This window comes from Mastomys coucha, unplaced genomic scaffold (genome assembly GCF_008632895.1).
Source record: "Mastomys coucha isolate ucsf_1 unplaced genomic scaffold, UCSF_Mcou_1 pScaffold8, whole genome shotgun sequence".
In the NCBI taxonomy this organism is placed as follows: domain Eukaryota; kingdom Metazoa; phylum Chordata; class Mammalia; order Rodentia; family Muridae; genus Mastomys; species Mastomys coucha.
In genome coordinates, this window is record NW_022196914.1 from 23135268 (window position 1) to 23149760 (window position 14493).

At 46.0% G+C, this 14493-nt stretch overlaps 1 protein-coding gene across 1 annotated transcript in view; it reads left to right on the top strand.

Moving 5' to 3' along the window:
• Ankh (ANKH inorganic pyrophosphate transport regulator) overlaps positions 1–14493 on the top strand; it is a 127046-nt gene that overhangs the window by 100562 nt on the left and 11991 nt on the right. Inside the window, exon 8 of the mRNA XM_031360422.1 lies at positions 2532–2627. Within this exon, the coding sequence (XP_031216282.1) occupies positions 2532–2627 (96 nt within the window). The remainder of the gene's footprint in view (positions 1–2531; positions 2628–14493) is intronic.

Below are 14493 nucleotides of genomic sequence, written 5' to 3' on the forward strand. Positions count from 1 at the left end.
AGACTTGTAGAATACAGCTTATAGAGAGGTACCTGACTGCTTCCTTTCCAACATCACACCCTATGTCCTGGGTATCTCCCAAGTATAGACAAAGACTACCATCAGCCCACCCCCTCCTAAACATGCACACACAATGCATATCACATGCATACACACATACACACGCACATGCACATGCATACACATACAACACACATGCACACACACACACACACATACACATACACACACATTCTGTTCTCAACTCCTATAACAGCATTCTTTCACGCTGCCCAGCCCCCTGCTATTCTTCCTTTCCTCTTCCCCTTCCTTTCTTGGGTGCACATACTGTCTGACTCTCCTCTCACCTGCAGGGGCCTCCAGGTGTCCTAACATGAGCTGGGCTAGTGACCTTATGCAGGACTGTGCTACTGAGGCCATCCCTCAGCAGTCTGCTGGTTCACACCACCGCCAGTTGGAGAGCTTCTCCTGGGTAGTTTTTTTGGTTGATTCATGCAGGCTCTTGAGACTATGAAGGTCAGAGTTGCTTCAAGAGGCAGGCCTTCAAGCCTGGCAGTGGTGGCACACGCCTTTAATACCAGCACTTGGGAGGCAGAGGCAGGTGGATTTCTGAGTTCGAGGCCAGCCTGGTCTACAGAGTGAGTTCCAGGACAGCCAGGGCTATACAGAGAAACCCTGTCTTGAAACAAAACAAAACAAAGAGGTGGGCCTTCTGTTAGGGAGTTAATGCAATCCATACATAGAGACACTGCTTTCATTTCAAGGAACATGTGTGTAGTAAGTCCTAGGAAACCAATGCAGATGTTGGTCTTTGCTAAATTTCTGTTCTCTCTTTGGTAGGTTAGATTATTTAATATAACTTAGAGACGAGAGAGCAGGCACTGAAATGCGTGAGCTGTTAGCTGGGACTGTCCCATCTGAAGTTGGTTTTGGCTACCTTATAATAATAAAACTTAACAATACCACCCTGTATGTCTTCAGCAAGAACACCCAATACAAACATTGTTTTACCCTTAATCACAGGTTGCAAGCTACAATTTTTTTTTTTAAGTGGGCCTACCTCTGGCCAGAAACTAGAGTCACTTGGGATACTTTTGAAACCTCACCCATTGTTGCCACACATTCCAGTGAGTAGTCGCAAGCCACGGTTGGGAAGGCCATCTGGCCACCAGTACCTCAGACCTCTCTGTGTGGGCCTCAGCATTCCCTGTATTGACTACTGTCCTCTTGGACCTCTCTGTGAGTTCCAGAGGAAGAGATTTAAGATGTTTCATGTGCCTTGTAGTAGTTCTGGTTAAATATGAGCCATGTGTGTATTTAGGTTTTTAGTTGTTGCCTCTCAAAGAGCTCATCAAGCAAGTAAAATGAAATTCTTGTCTAGTGCTGCTGTGCCAGCTCATTTCAGCTACGTCTGCAGAGATGTGGCTGTGTTGTTCTCTTACCCATGAGGAGTTCTCACACCAGCCGGCAGCATGAGCTAAGTGTATTAGGGTGAGGTTGCCTTACACCACCCCCGTCATTAAGCTACCGTGGAGCCAGGTGTCATGTATAGCGTTTGTTCCTTGGCTCTGGAGCTACTTTGATCTATGATGGAGCAAGATGCTTCTCTGATTTTCTTTGAGTAAGGCTCTTCTTAGTTATAGCCTGGTTGGCAGTGGGCCGGCACAGCCTCAGCAGGCTTCCTCCCTCCCTATACTTCTTGGTATCCTGTGAGAGGTTATGTGAACTACCGGCTTACAAGCTTTTCTTGTAGCTCAGTGTAGCCAACGCTCCTTGGTATTCTGTCCTGCATAAGGAAGACTGTGCAAAGTATTTCCGGGAGAGAGAGTGGCCAAGACACACAGTATTTAATCGCAGAGGTGCATAGGGGTCTGAACATGGGTGGACATATTGTCTACCCAGGTGGCTCCTGCATCATCATGTGGAGGAGGCCAAGAAGCTGTCTGTAAGTCAGAGGTTAGAGAGGCTTTCACAAGCAGATTGGCTGAGGAAGGGGATGTATGTTCAGAAGAGGTGTATTCTGAAAACCTGGAAACCTTATAGTAGGGGAAAGACAAAGGCCTGTATGTGGTGGGAACCTGTTTGGGGTGCGGGTGGCAATAATGCTCTGGGGTGCAGAGCAGCCTATTAGAGCTCAAGGTGAGTTTTATTCCTTCTGTAGAGAGAGAGGATCCCCAGAGGTCAGTGAGTTATGGCATTTAAGGAGACACCAACTCTGGTGGCCAGGCACAGGGTCTGCTGAAGCCAAAAGGGGACACATGAGTCAGGAAACGGGCTTCAGAGCCAAGGCCCTTCAGGGTGAGGTGGCAGCCTGACGCCAAGGACTGAAAGAGCCCAGAGTTCCCTCTGGTTAATGTTTCTGGGCAGGAACCTGACAGCTGCTTCAGAGACCCAGCGTGACAGCCGTCTTCCGAGCTGTCACTTGAGATCAGTACTCGAGGCACGTCAAATAAAACAAGGTGCTCTTTGTGATCTGGGGGCTCAGCTGAGGATAAGCCTGCCTTGTCATCGCTGTCCTTCTCTCTCCCCAGAATAACCCCAGCAATAAACTGGCAAACACGAGCAACACGGTCACCTCCGCCCACATCAAGAAGTTCACCTTTGTCTGCATGGCGCTGTCACTGACGGTAAGCAGAGAGCGGGGATTGGGGAGAGCGGATGCTCTCTCTGTCTCAGTGTGAGTGGGTGTGCTCACAAAAAGGGAGATTGTGGTCTTAAAGGAAAGAATCCTGTATCCCACAATGTGATGCCTTGCTGTTTTAATGACTATTGTCCAAGACCACTGACTCTAGGAATGGAAGTATTTACACTGCTTCTCAGGCCTATAGACATGATCAACAAGGACAGCTTGAATTTGAATAATATTTGTGTGTAGAAATATCACCTTCCTGGACCCCTTTCATTTTATTAACTGAGTCAGGGTCTGACACTTAACCTGAGTCCTGATGATTCAACTACTGGAGCTAACCAGCTTGCCCTACAGGATCTCTTCATCCCCCAAGTGCTGGGATTAAAGACCTGCTGTCATACCCACCAGTGCCACCCTACAGGCATTGCATGTCTCTAGGACTTGAACCTAGAGCTCTGCACATGCTAGGCGAGCTCTCTGTCTGGGAGCTGTACCTCCAGTCAGTGCTCTTCTCTTGCTATAGAATCTCCAGTTCATCTTTTAAACTTCAAGTCAGCGTTGTAGATGCCATTGCCCCTTCCATAATTGAATTAGTATATTTTCTCTAGTAGAAATGTCTTTCCTAATTACATTGTACTGATATAGCTTACTTATTTGGCCATATTATGGGGGCTTTTCCTGAGTCCCATAAAGTCTGTATAAGTACAGAGGATACAGCTGTGTCTTAAGAGTGGACAACACTGAGCTGTTGGTGTCAGGATCTTCTTCCTCCTCTTCTTCCTCCTCCTCCTCCTCCTCCTCCTCCTCCTCCTCTTCTTAGCAAAGTCTAACTATATAGCACAGACTGGCCTAGAACTCACCGTGTAGGCCAGGCTGGCCTAGAATTCACAGAGATTTGCCTGCCTCTGCCTCCCAGGAGTCTGGGTGTACATTCTTAAGTAAACAATACGTCCTCGCTTTACCAAGCCCCTATGTGGAAAAATAATTTTCAGAAAATGTGAGGGAAGGTGCACATGATGTAAAAAGCCAAAGGACATACTGTACAATCTAAGACTGATATTTTAACCATTTACTAAAGGCAGGGAAAAACAAGCCAATCAACACAGTAGCCGTGCCATGGGATTGTTAAGGGATTAAGGAATATGACTCTTTTGAACTTAGCTCAGTTTTCCTTTGTTGTTGGCTATACTACTCCTAAAGTCCTATACAACTTAATTTCCACTAATACGTACTATATACTGATTGCCTGAATATGTTCTGCAGTCATCATGAACAACCGATACAGAGGACTAGTGAATGAATTATGGAAGGGCTGAATGAAGTATCTTCCTGAGAACAGGTAGATAGAAAACAGTAACTGCCCCATTCACCATAGTCCTCAGAACTGTTCAGCTTGATTGCCTTCAACAACCAGGCCCTGAGTGTGCTTCAGACCTCCAGTGGCCACTCAAAACCTATAGCTTACTATCTGGTCCAACATCTGAATCATGTTTGACAATACAAGACATACAATCACAGAAAGCCTTTGGAATCACTGAGCCATCACCATACCCTGAAGCTCCATCACCACCAACACTACCCCTTTGGCCACCTGTCCCCATGAGGTGGGGTGACACACGCTGAACCCAAGGCTCCTAGCTCGGAAGGAAGTTCTGACTACATCTGTAGTTAGAGTTGACCAGTGACCTCAGGTGACCTGTTCCCCTGTTGGCATTCTTTCTTTCTTCCTATGGTGTGCCAGTTTTTCCATAGTTCCCTAAAATGTTAGCAAAACACTGAACAACTTTGAAACTACTCAAAAGGGTATTTTAGGAAAAAACCAGAGAAGTTTCTGTTCCAGGAACAGACCTCAGCTTTTGGAGACTGCTAAATGACTTGGAGTCAAAAGATGACTTGAAGCCAGATTTTGGGACTAAGCCTAATCTCAGAGCCAACAGTTCGGGGCTTGGTGGCTCAGCTGCCAAGGGGTTCCCAACCTGCCTTCTCTTATGTGGATATACCTTCTTCTCATAGCTGGGCTTGAGTGAAGGAGGACACCCCCACACCCCCAAAAGGAGGACAGCCTTTCTCACCATGATTTATGGCCAATAATTTGAACCTCTGTAAATTTAATCTTTAGCAAGTTCAAAATAATGACAGGATCTGGAAAAATACTTAAACTTTCTTTCAGGCAGGTGTTGATTTCATATGTTTAATCCAAGATCAAGAAAACATATATAAGTGGAACTGCCTCCGTACGAGTCCACCTTAGAAATAAGGATGCGGAAGCCCTTATTGGAAGGGGACTTAGAGATGAAGATTTAAAAGACTTTAGTTTTCAGAAACAGAAACAACTTAGAATAAGTGATTCATCCACTTGCCCAGCAACAGAACCTGCTAGAGCTTAGCTGCCTGAACTCTGTTCTGTTAGCTTCCCCAAGTCCCCAGACAAGAGTATGTAACTCTGCTCAAGCACAGGGTTTCTTCAACATTAAAAGCTACAGTATTTGAATTTGTGGCTCACTTCAGTCTGTTAATTCAACATCTTGGTTGGAGGAGTTGATGCTAAATTTTCTATGTAAAAGTTTATATAGAAAATGTAAAATTAGATTTTTCTAAACCAAACCTTTAACTGTCAGTGCGTGTGTGTGTGTGTGTGTGTGTTTGTGTGTGTGTGTGCGCGCGTGTATGTGTATGCCTTGTAATATCACATGACACATTAACTCTTGCACACCTACTGGTTCTCATACTCGGCCTTCCACAAGCAAGGGCCACATTACCCATCCATGATAACCCATAAATCAACCAATCAGCTGCCACCTCTCACCACGGGGCCTGCCCTTTATGAAGAAGTGTATCCAGGAGGAGTGTGAGGCAGGGGAACAGTATTTGCTGTTGTAACATGTTAGCACCATGCTGTTCATCCTTCAGATCATGCTTCCATAGGAGAGCAGTCTAATCTGCAAACCACCCAATCCAGTGAGATAAAAGAAAAGCTTGGAATCTTTGGTGAGTCTCAAAGATGCAGTTCAAAAGAGTAGATGGCCAGATAATTAACCCCCTAAGAACAAGGAGGGAGTAGAGTGGGGTTAGCAAGTTGACTGGATCCCTACAAGCTGATATTTAAAGAAGAGGGGACAAAAATTCACAAGAACTGTGTCAAAGGATGTTTGCTTGTGAAGATGCTGTACAGTAGCCATACAGAAGGGGCTGAGGTGCAAACCAGTGGTCCAGATAAGGAGCCAGACTCAAAGAATAGGTAGCCGTTTGTGCAGTTACCACTTTGCCTGAACCCACAATTGCTTTCACTTTTGTGACTATTAAGTCCTGTGACAACTACTGTGTCCTAGAAGGCTGTTTGTCTTGAGAGACCATGTTGTGTGCATGAGGAGAGGATGGTCTGGAGCAGGCAATGAGGGAGACTCCACTTGCTAGGGAAGGAACTGGCTAACCTAAGCTGAAAATCCCTATGGCACACATGCCTACAAAGCTCTACCATACACATGCCCATGAAGCTCTACCACACACATGCCCACGAAGCTTGTCATACTTCCTGCTGGGCTCTAGATTTGGGGCTGAAGTAAAAATTGCTCACCAGAGTAGCACATGTCTTCCCAATCATACTGTTGAGACACAAGTATCACAAAAAAAAGGTGACAGAGCACTTGTTTCCAGAACCTAGGCCAGCTCAAAAAAAGCCAATAAAATCGGGCTGCTAACTTTAGAGAATTTTCTCAATAACACAAATCTTGTTTTGGGGATCCCTTCTCTTCTTGAGTCTTTCTGACTCAACAAATCATGGTGAACAGAGGAGCTGCTAACAGTAGACAGGCTTCCATCTAACCTCACAAATGGCCCTTTAAGAGCACCAGGTATTTCTTTTCTCAGATTCCCCACTGCTTTAGTTTTGGGGAGCTGGTGCTAAGAAAGGGGCCCCTCTTCTCCAGAATAAGTGGGAAAGAATCTACGCAAGACATGGACTTGGCTAACTCAGAGGCTTTCTCTAACCCCTCTGCACACAGTAGAGAGAGACAACAATCCAAGTACATCTTGGCAGATGGAACTGGTGAGGCACTTCTGGGCAGTGGACAACCTATGCAGCCATCCCAACACCCCTGAATGCCAGACCCCATGCAAGTCAGACACTTAGAAAGCAAGGATCATGGGGAGGAGACAGACTGATAAACAGATGGAGAGCGTAAGATGGTAAGAGGGAGGAATGGTCGACTGGTCAGAGATGAGAGGTTGCCACAGGAAGATGGATAGAATGACAGAGGTTATAGATGTACCTGAAACAAGAGGGTGAGGAGCCCCAAACCGGAGAGCTCTCCCCAGCTCCCTGGGACACTGTGAGCTTCTCCAGTACAGGTTGTGAACTTTAGAAGAATTTCTACAGATGTATAATTTAGAAACCAGTAAATTAGACATAATGTTTTTGGCTAAGGTTGGGTTTTGGTGAGCTGACCTATGTTAAGAATGTAAGTGTGGGGGTTGGGGATTTTGCTCAGTGGTAGAGCGCTTGCCTAGCAAGCACAAGGCCCTGGGTTCGGTCCTCAGCTCTGGAAAAAAAAAAAAAAAAAAAAAAAAAAAAAAAAAAAGAATGTAAGTGTGGAATGCAAAGGTGCTTAGGTCATGCCAAGATTGGAGGACTGCCAGGCCTCCACACTGCATCCCATTGTTCACTGAGCCCTCAGCTTCAACTTGTCAGAGCTGCTCAGGGAAGAAAGCAGCTATGAGCTGAGTGTGTCCCTGCTACTAAAGCAGAAGGAAAAGCAGAACTGTTGAGATGCCATAGTAGATACAAGGGCATCTGAGCTCAGGACCTGTTGGAATTTAGGATCTGGTTCTTCAAAGAGAAGTTAAAATGGGGGGCTAGGAAGATGGCTTGGTGGGTAAAAGGACTTGTTGTACAGGCATGAAGAGCAGAGCTTGATCTCACCCACATGAAGCCATGCACAGCTGTTCACACTAGGGTGAAGGAGGAGAGGTGAGGGAGCTCTCTGGGGCTAACTGCATGGCCAGTCTAACCAAATGGGTTCAAAGAGGAAAAAGCAAAGGTGAAGAGTGATGAGAGACAGGGTTTGTCAACCACTGGCTCCTGTGTCTGCACATACACTCCTGGATACACATATGAGCATACAAAAGGAAGTTAAAATAGATGTCACTCTGATCTGCCAGAGCCTTGGTGAAGGGAAGGGCTTGAAGCAGGAACTGGTACTGGATTTAGGTTACCTGCCTGAGCTTTAGGCTTTCTGTTCACTTTCTCGTTAATAAAAATGAGGGAGACCATGACCACACCTGGAATTTTCTCTTCTATTTGTCATGGGTTGACTTGCATCTGTTCATATGCTGCAATGTTGACACCAGACCCAAAGAGGCAACCATATTTGGAAATGGGGTTCAGGTTCTATGGGCAAGCTTGGCCCCAAATCCAGTGTGGCTGGTGTTCTTATAGAAGGGACCATTTGGATACAGACACAGAAGCCTTTGGTGCTCTCATGGGTTCTGCTGTAGAGAGGCCTGACGTCACCCATCCTGAGTTCATCCTTACGCCTAGGCCACTGCCCCTTCCTATTGCTCTAAGACATCCAAATGTAAATCTTTGGTTACTGAAACCCTGGCAGTCTAATCTACTGATGTTCCTGAGAGAAAGCAATCTTTTTGTGGTCACCTGAGGCCACAAGGTTGACTCATCAGATTTCCACTCTTCAGCTTCCATCTCTTGAGTTACATATGGCATCTTTGGCACTTAGTTAAGAAGTACTTAGACTGCAGTCAGCTCTGCACCTTCTTTTACAGGGGCTGCACTCAGCCTGCAGGAGGCACTCTGCATGCCCTTGGGAGCTTCATTGTGTTTTGGCTGATGGTTTGTGTAAATCTGAGAGCAAAAGTCACCAATATTAGATTTAGTTAACTGTTTAGTTTTATAATTTTAGTTAACTTAATACTTAAGTGTATTTCCACTGGGTCCTTGAAAAACCCTGTCTCCTGCCTTGAAACTTACAAAATGTATTAGAATATTTCCAATTGCTAATAACATGGCCCATAAATTTGATAAGTTTTAATGAAAAGGAACTTACTTTGGCTCAGGATTCTGTGGTCAAGGTCCTCAAATGGCAGGGGACAGGAAGTACATTTATGCTTGGGTCTGGTCTTTCTCCAACCAGGGTCTACTCTAACTGTAATCACCTCCTTGAAGCCCACATGAAACACTGTTCAGATTACGTATCCACCCACTTAAAGCCCCCCAATGGAGATTACATTTCAATACATCACCCACCAAAGCATGGCATTGCCTACCAAGTCCCGATGCACAGGCTCTGTTCTATCCTCAACTTCACACTGAGAACCGAATAATCCTAGAGAGAAGTAGCTAGACCAGGAACTCTTTGGCTTGTCAGAGAACGAGGAAGCAGGAAGATAATTAATATACTTCCAGGAAGCATGCTTGAAGATGGTCTGTGGCCATGAGAAACAATATTTTATTAGATCAATTTAAATACAAAATCCAAACCCATCCTAGGGAGCTGATAAGAGAACAGGGTTAAGAAGAAGTTCTCAGCCTCAGTGGGACTGGGTCCAACCCCACTGAAACCCCAAGAACTGTTTGATTACAGGATGTGCTGCCTGGCTTGTTTTATGTCAAGGCTTCTGGTTTAGCAGTTTCTCTTGTAAGAGCTTTTCTACTCCCCTTGGATGACGGAAACAGATTGATTACCTTGCTCAGAGCAGGTGAGGACTGAGCAAAATTGAAAGTATCTCAATTTTTTTTTTTTTAATATTACCTTGCTGGGCATGGTGGTGTAGAAACAGACAGATCTCCTTGTGAGCTTGAAGCGAGTCTGTCCACATAGAAAAACCAGGAAATACAGGGCTGGGGATATGGTTACTTGGTGAGATGCTCCCCTGTCCACACAGAGCCACACCCCTGCACTACATAAACTGGGCATGGTGACATATGCCTATAATCCTAGCATGACAGAGGCAGAACAGAGAGGATCAGAAATCCAGCTCATCCTCAACTGCTTAGGGTAAACCCAGCCCAAGAAAGACCCAGGCATCTGGTCCAAATGCTTCGATGCCATAGGGAACCTTTGCTGAAGTGAGAGCTCTTTTGGTCAGGAACAATGTGAAGTCATCAGCACTGTCTTAAGTCAGCAGACGGGGTGTCTGGCTTGAGCTGCCAGAGCCTCAGCATGACCCCGTGCAGCTGCTCTTAGAATCCAGTTTAGAAAGGGAGGTTCTGCTGGGCTTTGTTCCATGGGTTCTGTTTTAAGAGCTCTGGATCAGATGGGACACTTGTTCAGACTCAATTAAGAGGTCTGAACAGCACCACAGAATCGTTCTTGGGGATCATGTCATCTCTTCTGAGCCCCCCCTCCAAAGAATGATAGTACTAAAAAAAAACAGCATATGTGGCAAATGACAAGAAAGCCTGCTTGCCAGTCCCCGAGAGCTGCCAGAAGGCCTTGCTTCTGTGTGGAGAGGGATCTTAACTGACAGCTGAGGAGTGCATTGGCCCTCAGCAAGAACCTGAAGCATTCCAGATCCACCCCAATAATCTCACTGCACAGTCCTTCATTTAATCACACCTGTTACCAGAGAAAGTATATTTACTAGTTGAGGGGATTAAAGGGTGCATATTATCTCTGGGTGGTCCTTATACCTCAACTACAGGCACTAACAGGTACTTTAGAGAAAAATAAAGTACAGTAGTCCCTCCTTAGCCACAGACTTTCCTTCTGTGGTTTCAGTTACCTGTGGTCAACCACAGCGCAAAAATACGATATGGAAAGTTCCAGAAAGTTTATAAGTACGATTCTGAGTAGCACAGTAAAATCCCATGCCATCTTGTTCATTCTTGCCCAGGACATGAATCTATCCTTTGTCCAGTGTTACCACCATGCATGCACTACAGGCGTGTTAGTCACTGTCAGGGTTAATCTTGTCAGCTTCGGTGGCTTGAGAAACACCTGGGTGGTTATTAAAACACACCTCTGGGTGTGTCTGCGAGTATGTTTCTCTAGAGAGGAAGAGAGGAAGACAAGACCTGTCCTGAGTTTAGGCATCACCATGACATAGGCTGGGACCCCAGATGGAATGGGAGAAATCTCTGGGGTCCCTCTCTGCTCCCTGGCCACTGTGATGGGAGCTACTCTTCCTGCACACCTCCCCAGACATGATAGACTGGAACCTCTGAAGCTGTGGCCCTAATGAATCTTTCCTCCCTTGAGTTCTATCTCTCTGGTATTTGATCATAGCAACATGTGAACATGCTAGGAGGTCCTTTAGTAGTGGCTGTCTCGTGTGTGAGATTGAAGGCCAGTGCTATATCACATGGCAGTGCTATATCACATGGCACATACCATATTCTTGAGTTATTGTAGCACAGTGCCTCAAGACCTGTGTCACTTACCTCCCTTTACCTTAGCACGTTATTAGCCCACATCATCACATGAAGGGTGAGCACAGTTCACTGAGACATTTTGAGAGAGACCACTGTGACATAAATTTTATAGTGTATTGCTGCAATATATTCTAATAAGTTTATTAGTTGTTAACCGCCTGCTGTTTATATTTATAAATTGTACTATGTTAGGTATATAGGCACAAGAGAAAGTGTACATAGAATTTGGTACTATGTCCAGTTTCACACATCCACTTGAGAGTCCTGGAGTGTGTTCCTTGAGGACAAAGGGGAAGAACCACTGTGAATGGGAAGAGGGTAATGGATCTGGCATTGTTAGAAATAAACTCAGGGTCACAAAGAAAGAACCAACCACTCTAAATGAAATATCTGGCCAAGGCAAAATTCACTCTTGATCAAGAAGGTGTGCTTGGGAAAAACACTGAGACAAGCAGTGCATTTGGTTTTACTAACTCAGGTGGTGGCTGAGCCCCTTCCCTATTGGCTGGTTAGGGGGTGGCCGAGCCCCTTCCCTATTGGCTGGTCAGGGGGTGGCCGAGCCCCTTCCCTATTGGCTGGTCAGGGTGGCCGAGCCCCTTCCCTATTGGCTGGTCAGGTGGTGACTGAGCCCCTTCCCTATTGGCTGGTCAGGTGGTGACTGAGCCCCTTCCCTATTGGCTGGTCAGATGGTGGCCAAGCCTTTCCCCTCTGGCTGGTAGGTCCAATTTCACAATCTTACTCATTTGGCTAGTGTGGAAAGAATTGGTGCACAGGAAAGAAGAATAGGAAGAGAGTCACTGCTCAAAGGGAAAAGGGTCACTATGCCAGTGTCGAATTCCTAGGATAGAGCCTTTATGTAAGCAAACGTTTTACTGGGTGAGGAGGATTGAACATTTGCCTGAAGTCTTACAAGAAGAGGTAAATACAAAGATTTGAGTTCCTTGTCCTAAAGACAAATTTTATAGTGTTTGATAGTCAAGGCTCGTATTGGCATTTCTTATATATTCGGGATGTCATAGAGGACCCTCTGTGCGACCACACAAATGTCAGAATGTGGAAGAACTAACTGCCCATCAGCCCATGGCATTTTCTTCTTTTCCCTTGTTACTCTTCTGAGAAAAATGAAACACAAATTATAAATCAGGTCTGACCTGGCCAAGTCACTAACTTAAAGTGTTTATAAATTAGCCATGGGGCACCAGAATAAGTCCAAGCCCAGCAAGATCCAGGCCAAACAGCCTCTCCTGGGATCCTCCTTTGGGATCCTACTGGACTCCAGCTTCTGGCATCTCCTAAAGTTGGCTGTCACTTGGGAGTCTTTCAGCAAGTCGGCAGCATGATCTGAGCCTCCAAGCACCTAACTATCACAGAATGTTCCACATCCCTCCTGTCTGGTGAGGCCTTCAGACCCCTTTCATGCAGTCTGTGCACTCTTTCTGGCTTTAAGGCAGCACAGTGCCCTGGGTATGTGCTGCAGGATACCACAGCCTGAACAGTTTATAGGGAACAGATATTGGAGCCTCTGGAGAGGAGAGGGTAGGTAGACAGGCACTTGCTGAGACCCTGGAGTCTTTTTGCCAATCCAAGCCTGTGCTTACTCCACAGCTAGTTGGTCTGTCAAGCCCTGATGTCAGAAGGCCATCCCAGCAGAGGCCACCCAGACCTGGGGAGGAGGAATTTGGTACTCTGGAGGTCTTAGTCAAAGGAGAAATCTTTGCTGTCAAGTCTCCTTTTGACATATGATCCCTCTTTTGAGGCACAAATCACCTCCAATGCTGATAGACTTGGGGTGATCCAATACTGGAGGGCTCAGTGGATTCAAAGCTCTCTGCCTTTGCACATCCAACTTGGGCCACTGACTACAGGTTGATACAGAGGCACTGGATCAAAAATGCCCTTCTTAGGGGTCTGAAGCTGGAATTGGGGTCTGCAAGGCATCTCATGTCCTCAGTTTCCCCATGTCAGAGCGGCTTGCTGTAATCAAGGGCTGCCTGGGTGACTCCCATTTTACCTGCTACTCTTGTTGAACAGGTAGAGTGCGCCATCTGGCCGCAGCAGGACCACCTGCTATCATCCCATTATCCCAGGGAAGCTGCAATTCAGTGAAGCTTGTTTCTTCTGAGACCTACATACTAGAAAATGTCAACACCCAAGTCGTTAAAGGTTAAAAACCACTATGGTGGTTCTGTTCTGGTGGCCTCTTTGTCCAGATTAGCTGTTGAGTTACCTTGAATGGCCCAGTCTTACCTCCCTGTTGCTAAACTACCCTCCTGTGCCACTGTCACTCAGCCTTCCTGGGCAACTCTGGGGCCTTCCTAGCCTTGGTACCATGCTGACCCTTTGTCTAGAACAAAGGCTGCCTGTGTCAGCCTTTGTTTCTGCTGTAGCCCCTCCCCCGCACCATGAGGTGGAGACTGCTGCCTCACTGTTCCATTATCCAGCAAAAGAAAATGACTCCCTTGTGTGTAGGGGACGGAATGGGATAGAAGGTAAATGGACAGAGGTCGTGGCTCTCTCATACCAAGACACAGGATGGGGTTCTTTCCAGCGCCGTAGGGTATCCTGGAAATATGGAGAGGGGCCTGTTAGAGGATCTGTGATAGAGGCACTATCCCTGAATTGTATAGGGACTATATGAAATCACATGGAAAGTTCTTGACCTGAGGCAACTGCTCAGAGTTTGTTCCCACAGAACTGCCCCCCCCCCCCCCCCCCCCCCCCCCCGTTCTCCCTGGGAACCATCAGGGTCTAGCTTGTTAATTCAACATCCCTTGCAGATTTGCAAGTTTGCTTGCTTGGATGGAGAGACTCAGAAACATCTAAACAATAAAAATTGGTCTCCAAGACTTCCTCATAATAGACTGTGCATATCCACATGTGCTTTGAGAAAACAGATGGTCAAGCAAGCTGTGTTGTTGATAACTTTTTTCCTTCATCTCAAACTTTGGTGGCAGTTATATATGTGTGTTTGTATGTGTGGGTCACGGGTGCATGCAGATACATGTTAAGCATGTGTGATCATGCTGAGGTTGACTTTAAGTGTCCTGCTCAGTCACTCCCCACCTTATATTTTTTTAGTTATTTCATTATTTTTGTTTTATGTGTGTTGGTATTTGCCTAAATTTATTTCGGTACATTATATGCATGCAGTGCCTTCAAAGGTCAGAAGGTGATACCAGATTCCTTGGGACTGGACTCACAGGTGGTTGAGCTATGCTGTGGGTGCTGGGAATTGAACTTGGCTCTTTTGGAAGAGCAGCCAGTGTTCTTAACCATTAAGCCAACTCTCTAACCCCCAGAAGTTTTTGTTCATTTCTTTGGTTTTTGGTTTTGTTTTGTATGTGTGACTGGATCTCTTTATGTAGACCTGGTAGTTGTGGGATTCTTTTGTAGTCCAGGCCTCAAACTCACAACGATCCATTGCCTGTGCCTCCTGGTTGCTGGGCTTAAAGGTGTCTGCTACCACACAGGCTACTTT